The sequence below is a fragment of the Acomys russatus genome, chromosome 11, assembly GCF_903995435.1.
Source record: "Acomys russatus chromosome 11, mAcoRus1.1, whole genome shotgun sequence".
Taxonomy (NCBI): Eukaryota; Metazoa; Chordata; class Mammalia; order Rodentia; family Muridae; genus Acomys; species Acomys russatus.
Window position 1 is genome coordinate 53,831,055 of NC_067147.1, and position 26,656 is coordinate 53,857,710.

The 26,656-nt window shown below is 52.9% G+C and overlaps 1 protein-coding gene across 2 annotated transcripts in view; it reads right to left on the reverse strand.

Annotated features, from left to right (window-relative positions):
* Positions 1 to 2,883: 2,883 nt before the first annotated feature.
* Col18a1 (collagen type XVIII alpha 1 chain) overlaps positions 2,884 to 26,656 on the reverse strand; it is a 60,357-nt gene continuing 36,584 nt past the window's right edge. The window contains exons 13-41 of one of the 2 annotated variants that reach the window (XM_051153286.1): positions 26,450 to 26,512; positions 25,143 to 25,169; positions 23,347 to 23,478; positions 22,774 to 22,836; positions 21,611 to 21,637; positions 20,385 to 20,420; positions 19,780 to 19,851; positions 19,194 to 19,229; positions 18,847 to 18,936; positions 17,609 to 17,638; positions 17,470 to 17,496; positions 17,090 to 17,152; positions 16,718 to 16,792; positions 16,433 to 16,459; positions 16,154 to 16,207; positions 15,701 to 15,775; positions 14,079 to 14,147; positions 13,574 to 13,616; positions 13,064 to 13,126; positions 9,970 to 10,013; positions 9,517 to 9,642; positions 8,865 to 9,009; positions 8,708 to 8,781; positions 8,371 to 8,499; positions 7,099 to 7,131; positions 5,650 to 5,904; positions 4,954 to 5,151; positions 3,967 to 4,082; positions 2,884 to 3,251 (exon numbers count right to left, since the gene is read on the reverse strand). In XM_051153286.1, coding sequence (XP_051009243.1) covers positions 3,038 to 3,251; positions 3,967 to 4,082; positions 4,954 to 5,151; positions 5,650 to 5,904; positions 7,099 to 7,131; positions 8,371 to 8,499; positions 8,708 to 8,781; positions 8,865 to 9,009; positions 9,517 to 9,642; positions 9,970 to 10,013; positions 13,064 to 13,126; positions 13,574 to 13,616; positions 14,079 to 14,147; positions 15,701 to 15,775; positions 16,154 to 16,207; positions 16,433 to 16,459; positions 16,718 to 16,792; positions 17,090 to 17,152; positions 17,470 to 17,496; positions 17,609 to 17,638; positions 18,847 to 18,936; positions 19,194 to 19,229; positions 19,780 to 19,851; positions 20,385 to 20,420; positions 21,611 to 21,637; positions 22,774 to 22,836; positions 23,347 to 23,478; positions 25,143 to 25,169; positions 26,450 to 26,512 — 2,406 coding nt within the window. In that variant the 3' untranslated portion in view covers positions 2,884 to 3,037. Of the gene's footprint in view, positions 3,252 to 3,966; positions 4,083 to 4,953; positions 5,152 to 5,649; positions 5,905 to 7,098; positions 7,132 to 8,370; positions 8,503 to 8,707; positions 8,782 to 8,864; positions 9,010 to 9,516; positions 9,643 to 9,969; positions 10,014 to 13,063; positions 13,127 to 13,573; positions 13,617 to 14,078; positions 14,148 to 15,700; positions 15,776 to 16,153; positions 16,208 to 16,432; positions 16,460 to 16,717; positions 16,793 to 17,089; positions 17,153 to 17,469; positions 17,497 to 17,608; positions 17,639 to 18,846; positions 18,937 to 19,193; positions 19,230 to 19,779; positions 19,852 to 20,384; positions 20,421 to 21,610; positions 21,638 to 22,773; positions 22,837 to 23,346; positions 23,479 to 25,142; positions 25,170 to 26,449; positions 26,513 to 26,656 lie in introns of both variants that reach the window. The other variant, XM_051153285.1, reaches the window with a different exon arrangement.

A 26,656-nucleotide genomic window follows, 5' to 3' on the forward strand; every position in this document is an offset into this window, starting at 1 on the left:
CTACGCCCTGCTTTATCAGTGGCCAGAGGCTGCCGCGGACACTCAGAGCGGCTGCCTGGCTAAGCGACCACAGTGAGCCTGGGTTGCCTATTGCTTGCCTGTATTAGGGTCAGCTGTGCCCACCAGGCCAGTCTGCCCCTAGCCCTATGAGGCTCAGGACAAATCATGTCTGTCCCCAGGGCTGGTGAGGTGGCCTGGACACCAGCCAAGGCATGCTGACCCTGTACGGTGCTCATCCTTCTGTGTGGGGTAGATACCTATCCTAGGCTCCTGGCTAAGCTGTCTCACTTCCTCTCATCTGAGGTGCTCATTTGAATGGTTATCTGGTCTTCCTTAAAACAAAACAAAACCCTTGACATTAAAACGGAGAACTACATTTGGCTTTTCTGTTGTGAAAAAGATCTGGAGTCGGGAGGGCCTGGCCTAAGGAACAGGCCCCTGTCCTCTACAGACAGCCCAGTGTCCTCACTTGTTCTTGTCTTCATCCCTGAATGAGTTAGTTCCGACACACCCAGGCAGCCCAGAGCACTGTAGGCGTGCCAGCCTTGATTAGAACCCAGGTCCTCCTAGAGGGGAAATGCCTTGCAGGGCTTGCATTGGGGAAGTGTGTTTCCTGGCTCAGCTGAAAACCATCGGAGCCCAGCTGTGAGGTAAGACTGTCTGTGGCGTGAGCCCTTTTCTCATTCCATGCTTGGCCTGGCCTGGGCGCGTCCGAGCTGTGGTTGGTTAGCCTTAACCAAAGCAAGGACACACAACAGAGAATAGGCCTCTGCTGCCCCTGAGTTGACCTCCAGCCCCAGTGTAAGATCTGACATCCACAGGGACACATAAGCAGTCTCCCCCCACGTTTGCAGTAACAGGCAACTAATTCAACAGAAAGCAAAATTCTAGTCAAGGTGGGGCTACTGAGCCAATTGTGCCTCAGGGGCTACCTGCTGCAGGTCTACTCGGGGAAAGCTCATTATGGGGATTCAGGGCTGAGGAAGAGGCTCCAAGTGGGGCTGGCCTGCCACCTAATGACTGACAGAGAGGACATTGGGCCTGCTGTGTTCATGAGGCTACCACAGCACCCAGCAGCAGCCTTGCTGTTAAGGACTAGCTCATCCCTTCTGGGCTTGAGGATCTCGTAGGACAGACAGCACTGATGGGCACAGGCTTGTCCTTTACCACAGGTGGAGATGGTGTGTGTCCACCCCTGCTGTGCCAGTCCACCTGCAGCCATTTCTTCAGTGGCACCAGTGCAGTAAGATAGCACTTGCTGGTCCTAGAGCCCTCCTGCCCTGGCCTGCAGTTCCTTAGCCCTCACCTGGCAACCTGTCCTGGCCCCTCCTGTCAGCCACCAGCTGTTCTTTACTTGGCTGGAGGCTTTGGATATGGTTCAAGCGTAGTCCCTTAGGGTAGCCACAGCCAGGACAAGGTAGCAAATATTAATGGTGGGGGGCTGAGTGAACATGTTTGTTTTTTTTTGTTTTTTTTTTTTGCATGAGTGTTTTCTTGCACGTATGTACGCATGTCACATGTGTGCACTGTGACTGTGGGAGCCAGAAAAGGGTGTCGGATCCCCTGAAACAGCAGTTATAAATGGTCGTAAGTTGCCATGTGGGTGCTAGGAAACGGAACAGGTCCCCTGCAACACCACCGAGGCATCTCTCTAGCCCCCTTTATGTGATTGTGAAGTCACCTTGTGTGCGGTGATAGCATTTACACACATATGTTCAATGCTTAGTGTACCTGTGTATGCCTGCACACCTTGTATATGCACACTTCTATGTACCACATACACATTCATGCATGCTACCATGTACCTATGCACACTTGTGCACATACATATGAATGTATACATACATTTGTGTATACCTGTGCAGTCTCTATATACCCATCCAAACCTGTGCACATATATACCTGACCACGTACACCAGTGTAGTCATGCGCATGCATGTCTACCCATGTTTGCTTATTCACATGTATACATACAGGCCTGTATCCATGTACACATAACTATATCCACGCTCACCTGTGCTCCCTTAGCAGGACTTCTCCAGCTGGAAGTGCAGGGATAGGATCCCAGGTCTCGTTTTGGATGATTTGTCCTTTTTGTAACAGGGAAGGCAGCTTAAAAACCAAGTGTCTGGATAAAAGGTCACTTTTATTTGGCGCCTCTTTGTAGATGGCTTCATATTACACATTGTTACAGAAGTAGCCCCACTGGGATCTGTCCCAGTCCTTGGACAGCAGAGCCTGGGGCAGGCACAGCGGCCATGACTGGCCACCTGTGGCCCTGAACACACAAGTCCCTCCACAGGACAAGTGCTGTCAGACCCTGGCTCTTGGCCTTGGTTGGGGTTGGGTTCTGCTCTGGGTGGGATCTCCTGGGTCACCAGGGAGGCCAGTCTGACAGATAGGCCTGAGGGTGGGCCCCAAGTCATGTCTTAAGTCTGGCCACACTCCTGACCTATGCACATAGGGAACAGGGTTGGATCTGGGGTCACAGTTAACTGCTAAGCTTGGAAACCTACTCTGGCAGGGTGCGTTGTTGCTGCAGAGCGCGGGAGACACGAGAGGTGCTTCCCACGGCTAGAGATGGTCCCAGTTACCACCTGGATGAGCAGCTGCCTGTCTGTACTACTGGCACAGCCACCCAGTGGTGAGAGGAGAGCCCCAGCTGCCCTGTGCTGTCCCAGAGTCTGTCCCCAGGAAGATGCCAGGCTGGAGGAAGTCAGCTGAGTCTTAGACAGCAACTCTAGGTCAGCCTCCTGCTGAGACCCAGCTATGGTCCGACTTTGCCAGAAAGTTCTACCAAACACAGAGGAACTGTGACACAGGCTGGCCAGTTCAAGTGAGAGAGGAAGGGCAGGAAGTCTATTTTAAATGTTTAAAAAAATATACTCTTTGGCTTCCTTTTATTTCTTGAGGATTACATAAAACATGAACCAAACGGGACCGTATCTCAGCCAGGCCCTGGGCGCTGGCTCGATGCTCCCTGCACTGTGTCCAACCTTTGCACCACCTCTGTCTGCCATTCTAGCTGGCAGAGGTCCTACTTGGAGAAAAAGGTCATGAAGCTATTCTCAATGCACAGGACGATGTAGACATGGTGGCAGCTCGCAGCTTTCTGTTCCAGGAGCCTGCCTGACAGCAATGAGGAGGCCTGACCTGTAGCCCCGCTCACCTCCGTCCGCCACGTCTCACAGTAGCTTTCCGTCAGCCTGCGCCCACTGGGGTCTGAGCCATGCCATACGTTCTTCTGAGGCCTGCAAGGCATATAGACTGTCAGCCACATGCACACCTCTAGGACAGAGAAGATGGAGGCCAGCCGCTGTCTTCGGGGACAGTAGGACAGTGAAAGTTCCCTGTGACCTAAAGGACTTAGTTTCCCCTTCTCAGGTGTGCACTCCTACAGAGGAAGAGGGTGACAGGGTGCAGCCTGGCCCAGGGGACCGCTGGGCTGGCCTTTCCCCCACTGACTAGAGCTGGCTTCAGGAAGCCTTGCTTGATAAGTGCTGAGTGAGCTGTTATTGCCAGGGCTTAGTCATGCCGCTTTGCTCACTCCTCATGTAGGGTGCAAGAGGGCCCTCATAGGTACCTCCTCATGGGGAAAGGAGATGGCCAGGGCCTGAGCACTGCCCCAGGATACATCTGTCTAGCTCCCCAAACCAGGTGCAGACAATGGGACCGTCCAGCTGTTGGTCAACATTTCAGGTGCGTCCTGCAACCAAGGGCTGCCTCGCAGGATCCGCACATTTCTGTGGCATCTGCGTGGCTGAGCACGTGGAGTTAGTTAAGGAGTCATAGGTGATGTTCAAACCTGCTATGGCTTTGAGGGTGCTGACAGCCCAGTACCCTAAACATATTGTAACCATCCCACTCCTTTATGTTCTTCTAGGTCCTGTGAGCTTATGTATAGACTGTGTCAGTCTAGAGACTGAGGTCTTACCACGCATGTTTCCTAATGCTAAGGGAACCTACCAGGCTGGGTGTCTCAGGACATCTCTGCCATCGAAAGAAAAGATGCGGGCCCCAGGCTGCAGTTGGCCCTGGGATCCAGAAAACAGGGCGTCCCAGCTGGGAGATAGCACCTCGTCCTATAGGAGACACAGCAGGGACTTCAGGGATCCATGGCATCAGGCCAGGGAATGAGCACCGGGAGGCCAAGGAGCACACTGGGCTGAGGCCGAGGGAGCCCCTAGGACTCCTGGAGTCTGTAAGTCCACACCATTGCTTCTGGGAAATGCTGTTGTAAGGGCGCCAAGAGTGCCGGCTCTTCAGCAGAAAGACCCAGGAGTAAAGCCACAATGACAGGTGTCCTGTGGCAGAGGAGCCAGGCTAGGTGACGTACAGAAATGACTCCAGACCACTTTGGGCTATGTGGTCAGCAGCAATATAGGAACCTTTAGAAACATCCCTGGGACAGGAACAAGGGCTCGGGTGTGTGTAGGGATAAGAGGGTGGGGGGCTTTGGGGACCATCTTAAGCCCCTGCTGTGAAATGAAGCAAAGGGACAGGGCCAGGAGCAAGCCCCTGGCGGCAGCGACTGTGGCTTCTGCCCACTGTACATACTTCACAGACAGGTGTGAGTCGGCGGGCACCCTGTGGGACAGCCCTGCCTCCAAGACCCCTCAATCCCAACCCAGAACCCGTGCATCCTGCCCCACCTGCAGCCCCTCAGCTCTTCCATGCGAAATTCCCCCAGCTAATGAGAACTCACGAATCCTGTCATTGGCTCCTCCTGGAAATCCAGGTCCGTGTGTGTGTCTGTGTGGTGTGTGTGTGTGTGTGTGTGTGTGTGTGTGTGAGAGAGAGAGAGAGAGAGAGAGAGAGAGAGAGAGAGAGAGAATGGGGGTGGGGGCAGGCAGGGGGCTTTGGGAGCCATCTTAAGCCCCTGCTGTGAAATCACGCCTAAGACCAGGGCACAGGTGCATCTGGGGACATAGTCTTGGCCCCTTGGCCACATACCTTCAGGTTAACGATGGGCACAGACTCTCGGTCAGCACGGCGAACAATGCTGCGGAGGTCCTGCAACCTTGAGGACAGGAAAGCGCGGAAGGTGCCAGATAGCCCCACGGCCCGGGCCTGCTGGAAGCACTGGAAATCGGCCCCGCGGATGCCACGCATGCCACCCGACAGCGGGCTGTTCAGTGCCGCCAGGTGGAGCTGCCGGAAAAGTCGTGTATGATGGCATCATGAGCAGTGTCACACATAACCTAGCTATAGGCTGCCCATCCACAGCGCAGTGCACACAGAGCCCGCTGAGGGCTGATACCAATAACTTAAGTGATACCCTGTTCTAGACCCTGTTAGCTCAGGGTATCAGAGGTAAGTCTCAGGCACTGTCCTAGCAGCACCCTTTCCTGTAAGCAGAGACAGGGGCCAACTCAGCCTGCCCCACCCTCATTTGTAGGACAGCCTAGGACATGCATGGTCCAGCGCTCTCTTCTCGGCCACAATTAAAAGACTAGCAGAGACTGGCTCCTAAGTGTTTGATTTCATTGACAACCACTAAGCCACCAGAGAGAAAGCAAGTCTGTGGCCTTCACAATGAGCAGCCTCTTATCAGCCAGAAACCTACCCAGAGATCCTTGGGGTGAGTCCCTCTGTCCTGGCAGGACTGGGGCTGGGTAGACACATACCCCTCGGCCCCAGGACACTCACCACTGGCTGAAAGTCCTGGTGAGTGTGGGCAGGTGAGCCTGTGGGGCGGGCTGGAGGAAGGTGCACATAGGAGCTGTGGTGCTGGTGGTGTGGAACTCCGGGGTAAGGTTGTGGGTCTGGCAGGCGTGGTGGGTTGGCCAGGATGTCGTCTGCTCGCCAGGGCCGTGCCGTGGAGTAGGAGTGCTCCCGCCGGGTATATGGACTGCCCTCGTGAAGCTGCACCAGTGGGGGCTGCAAGGCAGCTACCTCATTTCCCTGAGAACGGAAGTGCATGGTGCCTGGAGTAGCTCTTCACCCGAGATATAGCCCTTCCTGTGTCTGTTCTGTGTTCTTAGGCATGACAGGGCTGGGCCTGAGGTGGTGAGAAGGGAGCTATATCCCGAGCGCTCGGGTACAGACATGAGCCAGGTAGGAGCCTGGAGGAGTCTTGACTCTCTCTCGGGGTTCCTGGCTGTCGCTCAAGCAGAGGTCCCACCTACATTCTATTAATCATGTCGTTTGAGCTCACTGAGAGGCTGGCTCCGGAGTTGCCCGCCTTCCCTCCTATTTCACACCCAAGCATGTTTGTCCCAAAGTATCCACATCTTGTCTGGAGATGGCTCCACTAACTGTGTGGCGTGGAGGGAAGAGAATGCCGAAAACAAGCCAAGAGTGCCCTTGGGCACAGCTAGAAGACGAACCATCTCCAGCCAAGGTGACCGTTGTTTATCCCATGGTGTAAACGTGCCTGAAGTGGGAACCAGAAGCTGGGCGGGCAGCTGCCGGAAGCTCAGCCGTGGGGAGAAAGCTCAACCGGGAACCCAAGCCAATGCCCTGACTTCCCCAGTCAGTTTCTGCTGGATGTTGTGAGTGCCCAATTTAGTGATGTCATCTCTAGCCACAGCCATTTCTTCTTCTCCTTGGAGGCCTCAGCCCAGGCCTCTTGGGAACTCCAGCTGGCCGCCTTAAAGGGGCCTCTCACTCATGGCTTAGTTCCAATTTGATGATACTTTATCTGTCTATGATAATCTGTTCATTTTTTTTTTTAACTTCAGTTTGTTGTACGCTTAATAAATCCAGTCATTCCAAGATGAAAGTAACGTTACTGTAGATCAGGGTGCACTGTACAGAACTGTCGTCAACCAGCCCCATGCAGATGGTTCCTGAGCTTTGACTCAGGTCCTAGCCTTCCTGGGCCGTTCGTTACCCGTACTAACTTCTTCTTCTTCTTCTTCTTTTTTTAAGATTTATTTATTATTATGTGTACAGTACTCTACCTGCATGTAACACCTGCAGGCCAGAAGAGCGCACCAGATCTCATTATAGATGGTTGTGAGCCACCATGTGGTTGCTGAGAATTGAACTCAGAACCTCCGGAAGGGCAGTCAGTGCTCTTAACCTCTGAGCCATCTCTCCAGCCCCGACCCATGCTAACTTCTAACAGCTGTGCAGAGGGAAAACACTCCTTACCGTCCCATGTGGGAGTGCTGTCCGTGCCTCCAGCTGAAAGGCAACAACAGCAGGGGTTAACGCCAGCATGCTTCAGGACCAGGGCCTCTCATCTGTCCCCCTCTTCCCACAGCCCCTCCCTCTGGAAGAGGGATGTGACTATAGCCCACCCTTTGCCACCAAGTGAACAGTGAGCACTGGTTAGACCTCCTGCTGACTTCATAGACTCTCCTAAGCCAGATAGAAGGGCGGGTCGTCAGGAAGGCACTGTAGGACAGGCCTGCCAGGCTCATAGGACCCCAACCCAAACGCTGGTACCCAGCAGCCATCATGCATCTTGAAGCGTCCCTACCAGTACTAAGGATATTCATCATAGTGAGATTTATTTATTATTGTATGTGTGTGTGCATACTATACACACACACACACACACACACACACACACACACACACACACACGTGCGTATATATGTATATGTGTGTATATTTGTGTGTACATACACACACACATATGCATATGCCATGGTGTATGTGTGGAGGCTGGAAGATAACTTTGCTGAATTGATTCTCTCCTTCCACATTCTGTGAGTTCTGGAAATGAAATCACACTGACAAGTTTGCGCGGCACATGTCTGTACCCACTGAGCCACCTGGCCAGCCCCACAGTGGTGTTTGTATGGTGCAGAGCCGGGATACGAAGCACACGTAGCCTCCATGCATACACCTTGAGGCCATGCCAAGATGAGCCCTGATGTCTCACCCCGTTACATTCCCCCTTACAGGGCAGCTTAAGAGCATCAGCCATGAGCCCTCTCGGGGCTAGTGTTAGGAGCCTACCTCATGTGTTACGCTGCTGTGGGTGGACTATGAATTGCCCCACCCGCCCCGTCCCGCCAGGGCTATTTGTTTGAACATTTGGTTCCCAGTTGACAATGTTGTTTGAAAAGGTTGTGGAACCTTTAGGAGGTAGAGACTCGCTGGAGGAAGTAGGTCACAAATCTTAGAGCCCAGCCCCACTTCCTAACAACAAGGGCAGTGTCACCATCATCTATCTGCCTGACATTCCTGCCACTGTACCTTCCTCAGCACAGTGGACTGACCGTGACACCTCAAACTGCGAGCCAGGGTAAGTAAGCCTGCTTCCCTTAAGGTGCCTCCTGTTGGGTATTTATTTGGTCTCAGCAATAGGGAAAGTAGGCAGTAAACATTCATTTACTGCTAACCCTAGAAGCACAGAGGAAGCCACTCACTATGCTTGAAAGTTAAGACAGCTTTCCCTCCCTGAGAACTCACCAGCACCTTCCGGAAGCCATTTCTGACACGTACGTAGAGCTCTTCCCTCTCAGCCACAAAGATGAGCCAGCCCTCGGGTACCTCGCGTACCTTGTCCAGCATGGTCTGGTATGTGGCCCAGATCCTCACCTGCTGAAACCCCAACCCGAGCCCAGTGTGGGACCTTCTGTCCAGAGCCCCCAGGGCCCCCAGGATTTAGAAGGCCAGAGAATGTCCCTAAGGAGGGTTGGAGGTTATATTAGCGAACATCTTGGGGATCCCATGGTCCCAGACTCTGGACTCTGCGCCTCCCTACCCCTACTCCCGATTCTCAGACCGTAGCCAGCTGGACACTTACCCCAGCAGAGGCACCCATGGCGCCTGGAGGACCTGGGGGGCCAGGTGGGCCCGGAGGACCAGGAACACTGACAGCTACGAGAGAGATCAAGCTGGGAACTCCTGGCCATTTGGGCTGCTGCCCTCAGGGACCCAGGCCCCGCTCTCCACATACTTACTTTGTCTATGAGGGCCAGGGAATGAGGGGGGTCCTGGAGGCCCTGGAGGTCCTGGGGGGCCCTGGCGCCCCTCATAGCCAATACCAGGAGGTCCCTGAGGGCCAGGAGGGCCTGGTGGGCCCCGGATGCTCTCTCCCTTAAGGCCCTAGGAACAACAAGGAAACCTTCCATTATTCTCCGTGTGCCCTAGGCTGGGACTGGATCTGTTCATAGCCCCAGAGGTGGAAGGAGCCTCTGAGACCCATACAGGCCTGGCTACCACAGGGCTGCCTTTGCTGGGAATGTGGTCCCAGGCAGAGGACTAGTCCCCCAAGGCCTCCCAGTGTTCTAGGCAGAAGCTAGGCCCGTGGTTCCCTTCAGTCCTTATGACAGATGCGATGCTCCGACCCCGGGATCTGCTCAGTGCTGCTTGAAGCTAGGGACCACAGCAGATGGGTAGCAGCAGGAGAGCAGCCATGAGGCACAAATGAGGCCACCCTGGTCCACGTGCCCACCCAGCTTCGAGCCAATAAATGTAGAGTCTCAGGCAGCTGAGCTTGCAGGGTTAGGTCTGAGTCTTTGAAAGTATACAACCAGGCATGATGAGTCACGTGACCCTGGCTCAAGCCCACAGCGTGTGGACACCTACAGGAGGCCCAGGGCTCAAGCTTACCGGAATCCCAGGGTAGCCAGGGGGGCCAGGTGGTCCAGGTACACTTGAGCCGAAGAATCCACCACCAGCCCCAGGTTCTCCCCTCTCTCCTTTCTGTCCAGCATCCCCTCGGTCTCCTTTGTCGCCCTACGGGTGGAAATGGTTATCTGAGCCAGGTGGGGGACAGGTTGGTACTGACCCCATGTGTCATGGGCACCCCTTTGGTCCCCAGTGCTTGCCCTCCCAGATAGCTCAGCTCTACCCCCACCGTCAAAAGACAGTGAGTGTCCAGCGGGAGGGTTACTACCACAGGGCCTCTATTCCTCATGGGGCCAGAAAACAAAACAAAACAAAACGGTGGCTTGGCTGAACGCCATTAGACTCGTATCACCAGGGACAAAGGCACCTGCCTGGACACCAGCCACCTCATCAGGACATCCATCTTCCCCCAACTTCACCAACACCCTCACCCACCTTCATTTCAGCTCCCAGGTGGAAGAAATCAATGGGGAACTGACCTGCAGGGAGGAGAGGTAGGTTGGGAGTGTACTGAGATGACAACAGACAGCACTGACCTCCCTCCTCCTACCCTGCCTGCCTTCATCGATTCATGTAAGGACCACACATTTTCTTAAATTTACTCCTGGTTAATGGATTTTTTTTTAAGTGTTTTTACTCATTCCCTGCCCCTCCCCCCACCACCACCCAGAGTTGCATTTGTAAACGTTTATGACTGGCCATTGGTTTTCTGATTGTGCTCTCTCTACCCAGAGGTCTAGAGAGATGCGTTCACTCATCACCCCACAGGTCCTCATGGGGCAGGTATGCATCAAAGACTCAGTTATCTGTGTACACTGGCTCCTTCTCCTCCCAGGCCCTTTGCCTCAAGTAGCCTGGTCCTGTCCCCTCAGGTGTAGCACCAGCAAGGCCCAGGGCGCCTCCTCTGAGCCATTCCCCAGTGTTTCTGTCAAGTTTACAGAGATGGGGAGATGTTTTGGCATCTTCAAAGAATTAACTTGACACTTGGACTTTTTTTGATCTTTGCTATTTCATACATTAATAAAACATAACTTCATTTATTTTTGCCTCTAGAATGGCATCCTGTTTCCATCAAATGTAATGTCTGCTTTCTAGTACCTTGGCCTGGAGGCAAAGAAACATTCCATTGAAAGCTGTGATTCTGCGAACAAAGAGTTAGCCCATTCTTTCAGAGATAGAAACATCGGGTCACTTTTTCCTGTTGCTGTCCTGGAAACTCCTGCCTTGTAGAATTACTGTCTTGGCAGCCCTTTGCCGTTTTATGAAATAGTCCTGAACAGTGATTCCACAGTCTCTATGGCCCAGCCACCTTAAAGATGTGTCACCTAGGATTGGAGGCGACCATGGTTACTAGCAAGACCCGAGCTCTAGTCCCTGCCCAAGGACCTAGTCTGTAGAATTGGACCAGTCTTTGGTTCCCCATGACCTATAAGCGAGGGGCCCTACTGACCCAGCCCAGAGGAGGATTTAGAGGACCCAGTTATTCAGGTTTCTGAGAGATGTTTTGCCAGCATCATCGTCTCTGGCTGCCTCAGTATCTTTTGTTTCTCCTTTGACATGCGAGCTGCCTGGACCAGTGCTGCTGCTGGCGCAGTCCTCCAACGCAGAGGTGCTCACTCACCAAGGACTTCCACTACGTTCACAAGACTGCCGCCTAACCCCCTAAGCCTGCTTCTGCCTGCAAGGACTGTCCCTCTGGCTGGCAAGTGGCCAGAGATGATGCAGACAAGCATCTGGTGGCTACTGAGCCCTTCTGTGTCCAGGTTAAATTTCTCAGATGACAGCATATTTTCCTTTTTACTCCTGTCGGTTTTCCTGTATCTCCCGAGGCTCTGCTGTTGTAGGCACATGAGGTCGGCTGCTGGATTGTCCTATTAGATTGACACTTATCAAAGTGAGTGCCGTTCTATTGCCAGCCATGTTTCCTAAGATACACTTGGTCACAGACACAGAGACATATGCACTCTGCAGGCCATCGCTAGCTCCCTTCTCCCCAGACACTTTCCTCCATCTTGATCCCTGCCTTGTCCTAGGGGAGCAGCCTCCCTTCTGTCTCTCTGGGCAGCCAGGCCCCTCCCATCCCGACTGTCAATAGAAGCACCCGTGCTCAGCTGCTGAAAACGTGAGTTTAAATCTATTCTGTCCTCTATTTCGTATGAGTCCCTGCTCTCTGCATTCCTTCTCCCTCCTCGTCTTGATTTGCATCACCTTTGTGTGTCATCTCTCTGCTGCATATACTTGGTTTTGGCTTTCTTTCGAGGGCATCTACACCCTTAACCTCAGCTAAACTTTAGAGAGACTGTGCTCCAGAGTCTGGGTCTGCGGCCATGCAGCCTGTACTCTTCCTGCTGCGTTGGTCAGCTGTTGCCTACCTCCCCGCCCTCTCTGGGACGGCTTATCTCTCCCAAGAGGCTCGCACTGCACACACCAGGCTGCTTGTCGCTGAGGCCACTCTCTTTGTGCAGCGAGAGCCTCCCTGTGATGTTCTGAAACATTCAAGGTCTCTGGGCATTCTTCGCTTCGGCCAGTTCTCGTCTGCATCTTTTCACTGTGGGAAGCACTGCAGATCTTTTCTTCGCTTTGGAAACTCTGGGCCATTTTGCCCTCCACTGTTGTTTCCCTTTGGTTTACCAGTGACCAGTGACCATTGCTGTGTCCACTCTCTGTGGACCTTCTGCTCTCTTTCTGTGCTTCTACTGGCTAGGTGCTGAGCTGGCTAACCCTTGCTGTTCTCTCTGGGTGGGTGGGTGGGGGGGTGTTCCCCCTAGAACTCTGAACTCTCATGTCCGGGGATTTATCCAGAGAGCCCTCTGCCCTCTGAGATGATCCTCTTTCCTTTTAGCCCTAGGGACACGATATTCTCTAAGACTTGGTCCCAGCCTGGTAACCACTTCCCAGGAGGCCTGGGTACCTGGTGTTCTTTCTCCATCACTGATTGGCTCTTTGATCGAATGCCTGTGACTTCCTTGTAATGCCACACACTCTTGAGTGCCGTTGGCAGACAGCACCTGAGGTTGGTGTTTGCTTTTCCTTTGGCAGGCCTGGGAGACAGTGAGCAGGTACCCCACTAGCACATGTATATACGGATGCTTTTGTGGCCTAGGGGGTGTGGCCTCAGCTCTCTCCCAGGCTGATCCTTCCCATATCTCACAGGCGGCTTCTCAACTTTTATCTTGCTTTCCCAGATGGCCTTGGTGGTGGTTGGTCAGACCAACATGGAAGCTGGTAGAAGACACCCACTGCTCCCCACTGGTGTCAATCAGTGAATGGAGTGGTGGGACATCTCACTCAGCTGTTCTTCCCTTCACCGTCCCAGCCCCGGTCCCCAAGCTGAAAGGATGACTAGTGTCCCTAGATCCAGGTCTTATCAAGACTTGGTGAGCTAAGAGAGAAAGCACTTTTTCTCTCCAGAGGGTTAGAAAGCAACCTTGGTTTAGTGGGTGTCCAGCACCCCAAGGGCTCTGGAGCCTAACCCTGGAGCTGGCTATACCCAACAACCCTCAGTCTGGACAGTGCAGAAGATGCTCACCTGGTGGCCCAGGTGGGCCCACTTCGCCTTTGTCACCCTTTGGTCCTGAAGGCCCCTGCACACCTAGAGGAGAGACATCAAGGCTATGAGGAAAAATCAGGTCAGGGCCCCTCCCACTAATGTCCCCAGTCCTGGCTATTATGGGCATGTGGTGGGCCTAGACCAGAAAGGCTGCAGGTGGGTGGGGGTTGGGGAGCATGGACCCGTGAGGAACAAAGGTGGGGGAGGGGCGGGAAGCCACTGCTCTATGTCCCTCCTGACAGATAGGTAGGACTGTTCCATCTTGGGTAGTCATCTCCAGCACCAACGCCCCTCCTAGTTAGACTCTCTGGACAGGCACGTCAGATGTGTGTGGTATTAGGAGTGGGGTTTGGTTGCAGGCCTGGCCTAAGAGGTACTCAGGAACAAGCTACCTAGAGCTAGCAGAGAGTCTTGCAACTTCATTTTCCCTAACGGTTGATGTTACTATCGCCAGACCTCCGCAGGCATGGCGAGCCCTGGAGCTCTCACCTTGCTGTCCCGGTAGTCCAGGTCGACCAGACTCCACAAATGCCTACAAAGAACAAGCATGGGGGGTGGGGGGGAGCGTGTGCTGAGGGACAGTGCTCTAGAAAGCAAGACTACCAGGGTCCCCAAGCCAAGAAGTCCCAGGGCCCCTCCCCAGAACCAAACCAGCATCCTTTCCATAGGAGTTCTGAAGTGTGGGAGATGGCGGTATGTGGGGGAAATGCTATATCAAAAGTCCTAGTCACAATGACCTGCCCTCATAGGTCACCTCTTCCCTTGCTAAGTCTAGTAAAACTGAGGTGTCCCTAGTACCTGGGGTCAGAACCTGAGTCATTCCAGCTTAAAGTTGTCTCTAAGCCCCAGAGCTACTCCTGTGTAGACTCATGGCTCATCCACAGGCCCCAGGAACAGCCTGCCCAACAGACCCATCCCAGAGACACCCAGAGAGGATTCTGAGGCCACATTGATGGGGGAGGAGCCAGTACAACATGAGGCTCTGGCCACTTACATTGCTGTCATAGATGGGCATCCCGGGAGGGCCTGGGGGGCCTGGAGGCCCAGGGGGGCCAGGTAGTCCCTGTGGAGGAACAGAAAGCTCTGGTTAGTCATGGGCACAGCTAAGCCACCAGTACAGGCTAGGGAGAAGAAAGACATGGCCTGAAAAGCACTCGGATCAGAAAGCTGAATACGTTTGATGATGTGAAAACCATGACTGCATTGCTGACTCTGGCGCACATCATATGCCTGCCATCTGGGCCTGCCTGCTTCCTGACCAGGGGACTCTGGAGCCACAGAGTCTGTGAATAATTGCAGCACGAGTTTTTTTCCCCGAGATCTCTAGCTGCAAACCCGGGGCTAGGTCACTCAAGAAGGCTTTGGTTCGAATGAATGAAGTTGCACTTTCACTTACTCAAAGAAAGTCTGGCCCAAGCCCCCACAGCCACACCCTACCTCTATACAAGGATGGGAGGGGGGGGGCAGGGATAATAGGGACACACAAGAGGATGGGAGGAAGGGGGTGGTGAGGAATAGGGGGGATGCGGCGGGGGGTGGGTGGGTGGACCCAGGCATGCCAGGGCTGCTTCCTTTTAATAGAGCATCTTGCATGGCCGTCCTCTCTCAGGACAGCTCGATGTGTATGTGTGTGTGTGTGGGGGGGGGGGGATTATGAGCATCTGTGTACTTGCTGGCACCTCAGAATGAGGGATACAGCCCTCTCAAGGAAAACAGTATTCAACCTGATTTTTAAAATCATAACTGATGCCGGGCGTGGTGGCGCATGCCTTTAATCCCAGCACTCTGGAGGCAGAGGCAGGTGGATCGCTGTGAGTTTGAGGCCAGTCTGGTCTACAAAGGGAGTCTAGGACAGCCAAGGCTACACAGAGAAACCCTGTCTCAAAAAAAAACAAAAACAAAAACAAAACAAAACAAAATCACAACTGAGGATAAAAATCCAAGAGCCGGCTGGTCCCTTCCATTGGGATGGTTTTGACTGGCCTGTGACAGTGCCAGTCCTTCAGCTCTGCAAATGCTGCAGTTAGTGCTTGGTTTTCCAGGTTATTAGTAGGCACCCACAAAGAAAGGCAGCTAACGAGAAACCAGCAGCAGCAATGGCCACCAGGAGTGCGAACTCTCTGAAGGACTTACATCCGGATTTCCACACCCACCTCTGCCCTGGGCAAAGCAGGTAGGAGACAGGAGGAGTCTCAGGCTGAACACGATCATTCGGGGAGTCCCTGAGACTCTTAGGTGGCTGTGACCAGTGGAAAGAGGCAAGGAATGCCATGAGACAAAAAAAAAAAAAAAAAAAAAAAAACCAACAACAACAAAATCCTTAAGTCCCTAAGGCGTTACAAAGCTGTGTTAGTGGATCCAGAAGGGAGACCCTAAGGTTCCACTGTTCTATCTTCTGGGAATAGGGATGTGCAGATATGTTCACGCACGTGTGGCTGTGAGTGTGCCCACACATATATGTGTGTATTTATGCACGTGTGCCCTGTCAGAACCAACATGTCTGGCTACATCACTAGCCATCTGAAACTGCTCGGCACGTGAGCCGAGGGGTCCTGGCCTAGCCATTCTTGTCCCCTGGTGTTCCAAGCCACCCATTCACCATTGCAGGACACTTACCCTCATGCTGAACCCAAGGCTGGCATCTCCAGGCTCCCCCTTCTCCCCTTTCAGTCCATTTGTTCCGGGACGACCCTGGGCAGAACAGAGTGACAGGGCTTGCTGAACACTGAACAGCCTGTGTACCGCCCTATTCTTCCCACGGTCTAGCCTTCACAGTCCAGCCCCCAGGCAACCTCTCTCCTCAGAGGCTAGGAGGCAGGAGACTGACCTGAAGGACCAGAGTCAGAGTCCCCTCTTTGCCCAGGGCCCCTTATGGCACGTCAGATGAGGTGTGCTCTTAGCCAGGTGTACCTCTGATACACATTAAGACACTGGCCACATAGGTACAATAGCTGTACCCAGGGAAGGGCAGGTGGGTCAGCTGTCCATTTTCTCCAAAGCCCAGCCCTCTGTAGGCCCCAGGTGCTCTCCACCCACTACATCCAACTTGTAAGGCCACCAAATCCTCACCGGCCGTCCAGGGAAACCAATTTCACCCTTGTGCCCAGGGCGCCCATAAGGACCCTACAGAGAGGAAAAAAAAAAAAAAAAAGATGAGTTGAAGGGTGGGTGGAGCCTCCTAGTGAGAAGGGAGGGGCCACCCAAGGAAAGGACCAGGGCTGCCATCTTGGAGGAACTGCCTGCTGCCACCTGGCACAACCAGCCCCTTCCCCCATGTTTTTAATGCTGCAGTTGATACAAACCCTGGGCCATGCCGACCTCAGTGTAACAGAGAAGGACGCTACTCACCGGGGGTCCTCGGAAGCCTGGTTCTCCCTGAACAGAGAATCAGAGGTATTGTCAAGTAGCTATGGCTCACTGCCTCCTAGAGTCCCTGCACCCACCTAGGTGTGCTAGCCTGGCAAACCAAGGCAGCTGACAATGCTAGGAGGACAGGACAGACAAGCATTAGGGTCTAGGTCTGGTTTTGAGGGACAGATCGATGTTCCCTGGGTCCCCCCCCCCCCCCGCAGCCCCCCACCCCCCACTCATCCTGTCTTCACAAATGTTAGGGAACCACAACCTCATTCTCACCTTGGCTCCTTTCTGGGTGTGGCCCAGGGCTCTGCCATCAGGGCCAAAGATAGTACCTGGCTCTCCCTTCTCGCCCTGGAATGGCAAGGCAGGAAGGATGGGTCAGGGCTCAGCCACAAGGCCTCAGATACCCACCCCCCCCCCAAAGCAGAAACAGAACAAGGAGGTCTTATCCTACCATGGGGAGGTTATGACCAGACTCTGAGTTAGGGTAACAGACATGGCATGTCGCAGTAACCTCAGAGCCCAGCCTGCCCCACAAGAGCCATCACCTGGGTAGACAGGCTAGCGGATCTTGTCAATAGCAGGACTGTACAGCAATAAGGCTGCACTCTGGCTCTTGGGAAATGAGAAGGCACCCCAGCCCCTTACCTTAGGCCCTGGAAGACCCCGCTCGCCTTTGGAACCCAGGTCACCCTTTGGTCCGGCAGGTCCCTACGGTGAAGACCAGATACAAACGAGGATTCCTGATCCTTTGTCGCCATAACTCCCATATCCTGTGCCCTGCAGTTGCTCCCTGGTCTTGGGCCAGCCTCAGTAGTTACAGGTGGAGAGGACACCACGCTACGCCCTCCAGACCCCATTATCTCCCTGATAGCAACATGACCTCAAGGATAGGCACTGTCCCCACCCAAGCTTACATGACTGTCCTGTGGGTATCAAGAGCAGAGCCCACACTTAACCCCACCCCCCACCCCCCAGTGTCAGGGCATTGCTGGGCACGCATGCAACTCTGAAACAAAGCTACTTACCGGGAAGCCTGCATACCCTGGCTTGCCCTGTGGAAAGAAGAGCACCATGAGTCTTGGGGACGCATTGCTCTCCACTGGTGCTCTTACCCAGCTCCCCTGGGCCCTCTGTGAACTCTCTTAGAAGCAAGATGGCACTCACCTCAGGTCCTGGCGTGCTTACTACTGCTCTCTGTCCCCATGCCGTCAGGAAATACAAATCAGAGGGGAAAGAAAAGAAAGCTGCCTCAGGGTTGAAAGTCGCCTGGTGTGGCATTAGTCACAAGCTCAGCAAAGCTAGTCCAGAGAGGTAGTTAGAAGAAAACTGTGTTTTTCAGCAGTATGACTGGGTTCTCTCTGCAAGTGTCCAGGTGACAAATGACCCATTTCCTGTGGAGTCAACCTCCCCAGCCTGGAGCAGCTAGGGCTGGTGTCACTCTACAGTCCTGTTACACATCTGCAGCACATGCTCTGGTTCACCATGTGGAGGCAGCTCCACCTACTGGGGGCTTTTCCTATGCCTCATTGTCATACCAATGTCCCCTAAAATAAAGATGGCCAGCTGTGGCTTTTGTTATTTTTATTTTATTTTATTTTTTTGGTTTTTTGAGACAGGGTTTCTCTGTGTAGCCGTGGTTATCCTGGACTCACTTTGTAGACCAGGCTGGCCTCAAACTCACAGCGATCCGCCTGCCCCTGCCTCCCGAGTGCTGGGATTAAAGGCGTGCGCCACCACACCTGGCTCCAGCTGTGGCTTTTAGATCGACCCAGGTCGCAGAGTCCTTGACTCTGCCTTCCTCCCCGAGGCCTCACTGCAAGGCCACCTTTTATCAGTTCTGTGGTGTCTGCCCACTCCTGGAAGCGTGAGGCTCTTAGAACCATTCAGAGCCTTGCTCCCAGGGCTATCCTGTCCCCATCTCAGAACTGAGGGTACCGAGACACCCCAGAAGGTAAAGTAACTATCCAGGATCACAGGCGACAACTGCAGCTGGGATCTGAGCCTGGTTATCACCGAAGCCATGTTCCAGCTCTGTCCAGGGCAGCCTCGCCCCTGTATTCCCAGCTCCCTTGGGCTCAGCATCTCCTCCCCAGAGATTCAGGCTTCTTGATGCAGAGAAGTGAGCTTGAGTAGCAGCTTGGCCCCTGGGCTCTGTGGTGGAGTTGTGAGGTACCCATTTACTCTGGGGCTAAGCCACTTGAATATGTTGCTGTAGGCACCACAGAAGGGTAAGGGTAGCCCTGACAGCCAAGAAGGCCAAGAAGCTTTGGCGAGGAGAGCGCTTCTAGCCAACACAGCCTTTTCCTGGGAAGCCAGGGCTCTTTGTGTCCTTATGATGAGGCCAACTATGGGCAGTACCTAGACGGAGGGGTGAGCCCCGCAGTACCCCACAGCGTACTTACATCATCATTTGACATATAGACCACAGGTCCTGGAGGTCCGGGGGGGCCAGGGAGGCCTGGATGCCCCACTCCATCTTTTCCTGGGTTTCCCTGGAAGAGAACGATAGGTATTCTAGTTACTGGCCAGGACCCCGGAGCCTACCCGGAGCTCTGGTACTTGGTACTAGGTTTGTGACAGTAGATGAGAGCTACCCCTGCTGACCTAAGGGTCTCTTCTCAACTCTGTGATGTCACATGGGTAGCCAGGTGGTTTGGGCCTGAGCCGGGGGCATGATGGGATTCCTCACCCTGAGGCCTAGGCAGCTCAACTCTGTCCATTGTATACCTATGGCTTCAGAGACACTCACCTTTTCTCCCTGGCTCCCTTTTTCTCCTTTTGGCCCCTGCAGAGACAGAGGAAATGGGTCATTGTAGGCAGGACCAGCGTCCCTCTAGGGACCAGCCTACTTGAGCCTGGCTCCCAATGCAGACAGGGATTTTGTGTTTTCTAGAACTTTAGAAAATAGATGTATGTATGTATGTATGTATGCATGCATGTACATATGTATGTATGTATGTATGTGTGTGTGTATGTATGTATGTATGTATGTATGTATGTATGTATGTGTGTGTTTATTTATTTTACGAGTGCTCTATCTGCAGTTCACATCCACGCCAGGAGAGGGCATCAGATCCCATTATAGATGGTTGTGAGCCAACATGTGGCTGCTGAGAATCAAACTGGATCTCTGGTAAAGCAGTCAGTACTCTTAGGCGTTGAGTCATCTCTCCAGCCCCCAGAACCTTGTGGAATAGAAACGGGCACCCGAAACCCTGGCCAGGGTTGCATTTGGCTCTACAAGGCACACTGTAGCACGTGGGGGCACAGATGTCCAGAATACCCCAAGGGTTCTCTCCCTGGTGGCTTCTTTTATGTATTCCCCCCTCACTCACCGGGGCCCCAGCTGCACCCTCTCTTCCTGGGGGGCCAGGGATGCCCTGGCCTCCGTTTGCTCCGACTTCTCCCTGGAACAGACAGATGGTAGCTCGAGAGACAGCCCTGCACCCAGGCAGCAGAGACTCTTGGGAAGGAGGTCACAGCAACCGTGGGTATGACCACGGCCTAGGTTTCTGCTGGCTACTGCCTCAGCTCTTGGAGGGGGACAGAGCTCTCCCTCGTGGGGTGAGGAAAACGAAGAGATGGGAGGGTGGGGGCAGGGAAGAGGAGGTGGCCAGGGGAGGAAGCTCATTTCCTCTAAATTGGGGCAGATATATGTGGGGATGCCCTAAGGCAGGGACTTGACCTGGGGAGTTTTCTCTGAATCAGGGATGTCAAATTATAAAGAAATAAGAAACACATGAGGAAGAATGAGGACGAGAACAAGGCCAGGACTGCACTGGGATCTCGCCCCGTGTATCCTATACTTAGGCCTGGCTGCCTCTGAGATGGGCCTGACATACCCTTGTCTACTGAGGCCTGTGGGATGCGCTTTCTGGTCTCTATGGGCACCTTCCCATCCCCAGTGGACAGTATACCCAGCCATGGGTGAAGCACCTACCTTGGCTCCAGGTGGCCCCGCCACTCCAGGATCCCCCTAAGCAGACAAAGGGCTCCATAAACTTGGGGTGTCAGTTGGCCCACCCCCAAGCCAAGCCACATTCTTCTCTGCTAATCACCCAGCATGGTCCTGGCCCAAGGGCCCTAGAATCCTGGGTGACAAAGTAGGGACCCAGAGTCCCACAGTAAGAAATATATCCTAACATCATGGGGATTCAATAGTTCTGGATATTGTAGAAGCCCTGCCAAGTCCAGTACAAGAAACAAGTCCTTGGCTGGGCAGTGGTGGTGCACACTTTCAATCCCAGCACTCAGGAGGCAGAGGCAGGTGGATCGCTGTGAGTTCGAAGCCAGCCTGGTCTACAAAGTGAGTCCAGGACAGCCAAGGCTACACAGAGAGACCCTGTCTTAGAAGAAGAAGAAGAAGAAGAAGAAGAAGAAGAAGAAGAAGAAGAAGAAGAAGAAGAAGAAGAAGAAAAAGAAGAAGAAGAAGAAAAGAAAGAAACACATCCTCTAAAGGAACTTCTTAACATTAAAAGTCCAGGACAGGGCCATCTGAAAATCTAGCCCTTTGAAATGTCCATTGTTTTATAAGTCACAGAAAAACATTCTGGAAGGGCTGGAGAGATCATGGTTCAGCGGTTAAGAGCACTGACTGTTCTTCCAGAGGTTCTGATTTCAACTCCCGGTAACCACATGGTGGCTCACAACCATCTGTAATAGGATCTGATGCTCTTTTCTGGTGTACATGAAGACAATGTACTCATAGACAGAAAATAAATAAATCTTTTTTTAAAAAAACATTCTGGAAGATGTAGGGCAGCAGCAGAAGCCAATTAGAAAGTCGGGACACCCTGATGGGGACTGTTCTGGTGTTCTTGCCCCTGCCTTGCCCCTGCGCTGAAGCGCCTGACTCAAGCCTGAGGGAAGATGGGGGCTATGGAGGCAAGTCTGTGAGCCGGTATCCCCAAGGATGGCACGGGAAGCTGAGAACAAGCACTCAGACGCTCCAGGCCGCACCATTCTACTCTCCCTGAAGCTGAGAACACAAAGGAGGTGGGGCTGGGCTCCTCAAAATTCTGTCAGGCTTCAGAGATAGGGTACAGCCCCACTAGTGCGCATGCGCAGGAAGGGGCAGCCTGCTGCGACATTTTGCAAACTTCCACGCTGCACTCACAAAGTATTCATTCTCTAGGCAGGTCTCCAAGAATGGCTTCCCTCACTCACCTTGAGTCCCGGCAACCCTGGAGGTCCCTGTTAGAGTAGAGGAAACCAGCGTCAATGACTCGGATCTTCTGCTTTATCCTACCGTGATTAGCCCTTTCCTAACCTCACGGCTTTCGTGAACATAAAAACTGGGGTATGAGCACGGCATGGCATAGCATAAGCTCTCAGCAGAGCCTTCTATTGTAAAAGCTGTGGACGGGGTAACCGAGCTTTAACAGTGTATCCAGGTGAAAGCTACATGGGAGTTCTTTCTGTTGTCCTTAGGACATGTCTACATTTACACTTATTTTAAAATAGAACTAAATACTGAAAAAAAATTACTAAAAATAACAACAACAGCCAGGGCATGGTGGCGCACGCCTTTAATCCCAGCACTCGCGAGGCAGAGGCAGGCAGATCGCTGTGAGTTCGAGGCCAGCCTGGTCTACAAAGCGAGTCTAGGGCAGCTAAGGCTACACAGAGGAACCCTGTCTCAAAAAAACAAGCAAACAAAAAACAAAAACAACAAAAAGCAAACAGGTCTGAAGACATGGCTCAGAGGGTTAAGAGCACTGGCTGTTCTTCCAAAGGTCCTGAGTTCAATTCCCAGCAACCACAAAGTGGCTCACAGCCATCTATAATAAGATCTGGTGCCCTCTTCTGGCTTGCAGGCATTTATGCAGGCAGAACATTGTATGCATAATAAACAATCTTAAAAAAAAAAAAAAAAAGAATAACAACAACAATTACTTTAACTTCTGTCACAGCAGCATCTGCTTGTGGTGAACCCAGAGACTAGAGGTCAGCCTGGTGTCCTCCAGAGCCAAGGCTGGGACATACTGTTGCTCCTCAGGGCAGGGCCATAGAGTACGTTCATGCATGCACACAAGTGCCTTGATATGCCTGTCGCCTGGGGACTTGGGGACTTGAGCTCTTCTGTGCATACCAAACTACACACAGGGCAACAGAGAAATGTGGGCGGACTCCCCAAGTGCCCCATTAACTCCAGTCAACTTTGGCTAATATCTGTCACTTCTTCAAGCTGCAGACATGGGGACAGTTTGGGATCAGGTCTTTCTAGGGTGGAGGTTCTGTGGCTCACACCCCCGAGCTGCTGGGGACTCCTTGCCTTATATAAGGCTGTGTCCCAAGGACACCCCTGACCTAGGACCTTCCTGCAGTACCTGCACCCCATCGGAGCTTCGGCCTGTTGACCAGAAGGGTATTCCAGAACCTTCCATGTCATCCTGAAGGGAACATAAAATGGATGGTTAGTCTCCAATTCTTGCTAAGAAGGAGCCTTCTGTGAGGCCAGGAAAGTGAAGCTGGGGAAAAAGTCAAGTGGATGATTGATGGAGCTTGGGATGTGTGTGATAAGCGAACCCTGGAGGGTAGGCATCCTGCTTGGCCACAGAGCTCTGGTTTGCATGTGTGCAAGAAAAATTGTACCTGGGTACATAAGCAGGGCTTCAGCAGCTAAGGGTGGAGGGGTTGGGGACAGCAGCCACAGACATGGGACACCTGGGCGTAAGCGCTGTGCTTTGAGTACACTGAGGCCAGGCCAGCACTGGGCCAATCCATCCAGGTAGTCAGAGCTCAGAAAGTGGTGGCCCAGACACAGGGACAGAAGAAACCCACATGGTGACAAGAGCTGAGCTCTGTCTAGAGAGTTCTGTTTAGGCTGTGAGCCACCTGGAAGGAAGGCAGCTGTGGGGTGTAGCCCAAGCTTTATGGGGATCACAGTGATCCAGACTCACAAATCCAGCAGCAAATCCTGGTCCTGGTGGCCCTGGTGGCCCTGGCGGTCCTGGGGGTCCTGCTGGTCCAGGGGGTCCAGCCGCACCAATCTCTCCAGGTACACCGACAGGCCCAAGGTCTCCTTTGCTCCCCTGCATAAACAGAAGGACTAGGTCACCGTTCTTGGCCCTGGGGTTTCAGCAAAGCTACAAGCAAGCCCAGTGAAAATGCACTTCCTTATGATAAGGTTCAAAAAAAAAAAAAAAAATCACATTCCACAAAGGTATACGGACAATTCTTTAACCTAAAATGACAGGGTCAAGTGAGATTCGCAGGTACACAAGCCTGACACTGGCTTTGGCTACAACTCAATATTCACAAAGCAGGCTGTATACCATGGCCTGTTACCCTGGGTCCTGGGCTCCCTGACAGTAGGGACAGGGATTGTAAGAAGCAGGTAAAGTAAGGAAAAAGGACTAGACACCGGAAGGTACAGGGAGAGAAAGCCTCAGGGTGGGTGTGCATGGGACCCTGTAGCCACAAAGTAGCTGGGTACATAGATATGGGTGTTACTATGACTTTGTGAGCCTGAAGAATTTGGAAGCAAGCACATGTGTGTAGGACTTGGCAAGGACTCTGAGGGACCAGATCAAAGGAGCAGACTGAGGCAGGAGCTTGGAGGGGCGAGGAGGCAGGAACAAGGAGAAGACTGAGTCAGGGAGGCCCTGGCTCAGAAGGTTCTGCTCCAAGGGAGGGCAGCCCTGAAGCCAGACCTAGTGGGCCAGCACGCCCTAGGGACCCTGCTGGTACCAATTCACCTCTATGAAGTAAAGAACCAAAACAACCACTGTATGAGAAAAGCCCTGAGCCCAGCTCAAACCTAGACAAGCCTTGCCTGACACAAACCGTCCTATAAAAGGTCTAGCTGGGTTCAAAGACAGCCTGGGCTACATGAGATGCTGCCTCTACTAACGAGCTCCTTTGTGCATCATGAGGACGTGGGCATCCATGTGGGTGTGGGATCTCCAGCTGTAAACAGAGCTACTCAGTTCCAGATGTGTACCAAGGAGAGCTGACAGCTCTTTAATCTCCCTCTTTAACCTCAGTAAAACGCTTTTATTTATCCTTGAAGACTGTGTGTGTGTGTGTGTGTGTGTAGATGCAAGTGCATGTACAGACTGGAACACACGAGTGTAGGTCCCAGCATCTGTGCAGATACACACATGTATGGTATAAAGAAACATGTGTGTGCACATTTACATATTCGGCCCAATCAGCCCATCTCTTTTTTCATCTCTTTCTGACATGTTCATCTACCCTCTGATGCCCGTGTTGTTCTCTTCTCTCTCCCTACTGGATTTTTCTATCAGCCCCAACTCTTCCTCTGAGTGCCAGCCAGTATGCCCATGAGAACACAGGAGGGCCAGTGTGACATTTCCCTAGACAGCAATGGATGAGGCTGCTGGGAGTGCCACTGGGAACTGTGCTGAATTGGGCAGGTCTGTTCCTGAGGTATCTGACTGAGGTACCCTAGGAGTTCTCAGGGAGCCTTCCCAGATACCTGCCCAGTGGGAGCTAGCTCATTTCCAAACCTGACACCATTAGTTCCTGCATTAGCATGATAGCATGATAGAACTGAGTGGAAGCGCACGCGCGCGCGCACACACACACACACACACACACACACACCCCACAGTCACCACCAAAGACTACATGACTACATTAGCTGACTGGGGTGCCCCCTGCATCCTCCTGGGGTACGTTTACTAAGCAGCTAGCCATCCCCAGCTCCACCAGAATGAAAGTTGGCTTATACCTTGGGTCCTGGGTTGCCTGCAACACCCTATGAGGAAAAAGGACAGAATTACAACAAACTCAGACATGTGTATAGCAATCAGAGAAAAGCAAACCAACAGCCCCATTTATGCTGATTCTAGTGGTTTCTGGGCCTCTTCCTGCCCCCTCCCTTGTCTGTTAGGGATGGAACCCCTGGGGAGCTCAGTAGGGAGGGGAGCCAAGAAAGCCCAAGGCCAAAATGTCATCCCCAGGAATGCCTCTCAGAACCTACTGAGCAGAGAGCCCTTTAGGCTTAGCTGAAAAGAGAGACAAGCTCTGGGCATATAGTTCATTTAAGAGTGTTCTCGGCTGGGCGTGGTGGCACACGCCTTTAATCCCAGCGCTCGGGAGGCAGAGGCAGGCAGATCGCTGTGAGTTCAAGGTCAGCCTGGTCTACAAAGCGAGTCCAGGACAGCCAAGGCTACACAGAGAAACCCTGTCTTGAAAAATCAAAAACAAAACAAAACAAAACAAAAACCATGTTCTCAATCTGTGGGTTGCAACCCCTTTGGAGGTCAAGTGATTCTTTCACAGGGGTCGCCTAAGACCACCAGAAAACATAGATATTTTGGTTGGGGGTCACCACAACATGAAGAGCTGTAATAAAGGGTTGCAGCATTTGGAAGGTTGAGAACCACAGATTTAAAAGGACCTTCCGGGGGTGGGGGTGGGTCATCCTCATCCCACTGCCAGGAAGTGCTGGGATTGGCTCTCCATGTAGCCTCCCTCACAACTGGCCTTCCTCCCTCAGCAGCGTGAGACCACAGGAGAGCATGGTTGGCAGAGGCTGGCTCGCCTCTGCAGATGTCTACCAATCTAACCAAACCGAAACCTGAAATAACCCTTTGCAATCAAATGAAGCGCTGACTCCTAAGCTTACCACTGCTCTAGAGCCAGGCATGGTGGCGCACGCCTTTAATCCCAGCACTGGGGAGGCAGAAGCAGGTGGATCGCTGTGAGTTAAGTCCAGCCTGGTCTACAAAGTGAGTCCAGGACAGCCAAGGCTACACAGAGAAACCCTGTTTCAAAAAGCAAAAAAAAAAAAAAAAAAAGAAAAAAAAGAATAAAAACCAAAAAACACCTATAGAGACTCTAACTTGAGACTGAGCCCCGCTGGCCCCAGCACTAATTATCTCCCAAAATTGAGGATGCAGACTGTGTCCATGGCCTCACCCTGTGGCATGCACCCTCCACAGACCCCCCCCCCCCAAGCGTGTGCAGTGCTCACCACCCTCCTCTGGCTTCAGGTGTCTGCCAAGTGACATCCAACCACAGGGGCTGACTTACCATACTGCCTTTCTGGCCGGCCACTCCTGGTGGGCCCTCTTTGCCTGGAGGACCTGGAGGTCCCTGAAGGACAGAAGTACAAACAGATGGGCTGGACAGGATCCATGGTGAGCAGGGAAACTGGCAGCCAGGCTTCCTACAAGCCAGGACATAAACTGCTGCTCCCCCCTGCCCCACCACAAGAAGCATGCATAGCCCAGAAGGCAC